The sequence below is a fragment of the Dipodomys ordii genome, unplaced genomic scaffold (genome assembly GCF_000151885.1).
Source record: "Dipodomys ordii isolate 6190 unplaced genomic scaffold, Dord_2.0 Scaffold3312, whole genome shotgun sequence".
NCBI classification, from domain to species: domain Eukaryota; kingdom Metazoa; phylum Chordata; class Mammalia; order Rodentia; family Heteromyidae; genus Dipodomys; species Dipodomys ordii.
This window is the reverse complement of record NW_012270527.1, coordinates 7,862-10,370: the sequence shown is the minus strand read 5'-3', so window position 1 is coordinate 10,370 and position 2,509 is coordinate 7,862. Positions and strand designations below refer to the sequence as shown.

General features: G+C 37.1%; 1 protein-coding gene across 1 annotated transcript; it reads left to right on the top strand.

Annotated features, from left to right (window-relative positions):
• Positions 1–152: 152 nt before the first annotated feature.
• Srp19 (signal recognition particle 19kDa) lies at positions 153–2,137 on the top strand (the record flags this gene model as incomplete). The annotated part of the gene is made up of 3 exons (XM_013037034.1): positions 153–247; positions 332–443; positions 1,635–2,137. Coding segments are annotated over 3 exons (341 nt in total), but the record flags the coding sequence as incomplete, so codon positions are not given.
• Positions 2,138–2,509: the final 372 nt, after the last annotated feature.

Below are 2,509 nucleotides of genomic sequence, written 5' to 3'. Positions count from 1 at the left end.
GTGGTGCTGAGGAATCAAACCCAGGGCCTCATGCATGCAAGGCAAGCACTCTACCACTGAGCCACATTCCCAGCCCTTAGCCTGTGTTTTTATCTTCATAGTTGAAATGACTTAACCCAACAGTATAGCACTTACCACTTAAAACTACTTAGTATTTTTGTTTGTAACTATTCAGGCTGTCGAAAACCCTACAGCTACAGAGATTCAAGATGTTTGCTCAGCAGTTGGACTTAATGTATTTCTTGAGGTATGATATGATTCTTTATCATTTTTCATATTTATCTTATTGGTATAACTTTCTTAAAGCCTATTTTTGTTTTATTCATGTTAGAAAAATAAAATGTACTCTAGAGAATGGAATCGTGATGTTCAATACAGAGGCAGAGTCCGGGTCCAGCTCAAACAGGAAGATGGCAGTCTCTGTCTTGTACAGTTCCCATCACGTAAGTGTTTCTGTTTTTTAATGAATATCTAAGATTCAGAGGTAGGTTAATCCTCTGTAACACACAAGAAAAAAAGGTTTTAATTAACTTTTGCAAGTTATAAATGAATTTTCATTGTACAGGTTAATTTAGAGAAAGGACTACTGCTAATGAAAAAAGGTGCTTCTCTAGGTTAAGAACCTCTTTGAGCCAGGCATTGGTAGCTCATGCCTATAATTCTATAGCTACTTAAGACGCTGAGATCTGAGGATCATGGTTTGAAGTCAGCCCAGACAGAAAAGTCCATGAGAACCTTACCTTCAATTAACTACCAAAAAAAAAGCCAGAATTGATGCTGTGGCCTAAGTGGTAGAGCACAACTAGCCTTCAGCAAAAGAAGTAGGAACAGCACCCAGGGCCTGAGTTCAAGCCCTAGGTCTGTCACAAAAACAAAAATACCTCTTTGAGGATGTGATGAAACCTAATGGTTCTCAAAGAAATTGTAATGTGAACATTTTCATAAACTTCTAGAAGGACATCATTGCTCCTAGGTTGAATATAAAATTATTAGGCTGGGAATGTGGTGTAGTGGTAGAGTGCTTGCCTGGTATGCATGAAGCACTGGGTTCACATGCTCAGTAACACATAAACAGAAAAAGTTGGAAGTGGCACTGTGGCTCAAGTGGTAGAGTGCTAGCCTTGAGCAAAAGCAGCTCAGGGACAGTGCCCAGGCCCTGAGTTCAAACCTCAGGACTGGAAAATCAAACAAAAAACAGTTGAAGAACTTGATCTGCAATTAACTGTTTATTGATCATCTGGACATAAGAGTGAGCTATGTTGTAGCCTAATGACCTTTCAACTTTGTTACTAGGTAGAGATCCTGTTTCTATAGGTTAAGATATAATGATACTCTTGATTTGGTTTCTAATTTGCTATATTTACATATTTTCTACTGATCTTCAAGCTGATGATTAGACCAAGAACTTTTGTTTTAATCTTCACATTTTCCATTTTAAGTGTTTTTAGCATTGTTCTCACTCAGTACATTTTCTCCAGCAGAGGCACCCACTCGGTCAAGTTACTGTCTTCACAGTCATATTTAAAATTACTTCCCATTTTTTTATGTGATCCCTTCTTGTACCTAATGATACATTAATGACCTTTCATGTTGGTTTTTTGTATCATATACTAAGCCTACCTTCTGGTTCCTAGGTAAGTCAGTAATGTTGTATGCAGCAGAAATGATACCTAAATTAAAAACAAGGACACAAAAAACAGGAGGTGGTGACCCAAGTCTTCAACAAGGAGAGGGAAGTAAAAAGGGGAAAGGAAAGAAGAAGAAGTGATCTGTCATGAACATCACAGATACATGGTCCTACTGTAAGAGACATGAATCGAGGCTTCTTTTGTTCACTCCATTTAACTGAACTATGAACATTTGTGCCTCTCATCCTCATCATTGGAGTTAACAGTGAAATAAATTTACATCAAAAGTTTGTGGTTAACTTTTATGCAGTGTAATTTTTTGTTTTTGTCTTTCAATGGGTTCTTGTGGAAGAAAGAAGACTTAATGGACCATGGACTTTTCTATAAGTTACTTGAAATTCTGTATTTGTTATCCTATTGTCAACATTTAATTTCACATAGTAAGTTTAATAAGACTTGAAATACTTGTTTTGTCTTTTAAGTTAATAAAACAAAAACTTTAAACTGGCTTTTGTAGCTTTTGCTTATGAAGTAATTACTGCAAATAGAAGAGAATAAAATAGATTAAAATAGGCTGTGTAAGCTTGGAAGGTATAATAAGCCTAAAACAGAAGAAAGTGACTTTAGGCTTCTGAGATGGGGTCAATGAAGTCAGTTTGTAGATCATATTCAGTCAAATTGTTTAGTTGCTAGGTTTTTTTTTTGTCCTATGGAAAATCCTAGGTTCTAAAGTGTTTTTTTGTTTTGTTTTTTGGGTCCGGTTGTGGGCCTGAACTCTGGGCCTGGGTGCTGTCCTTCAGCTCAAGGCTAGCATACCACTTGAGCCACAGCGCCACTTCCAGCTTTTTCTGCTTATGTGGTGCTGAGGAATCGAACCCAGG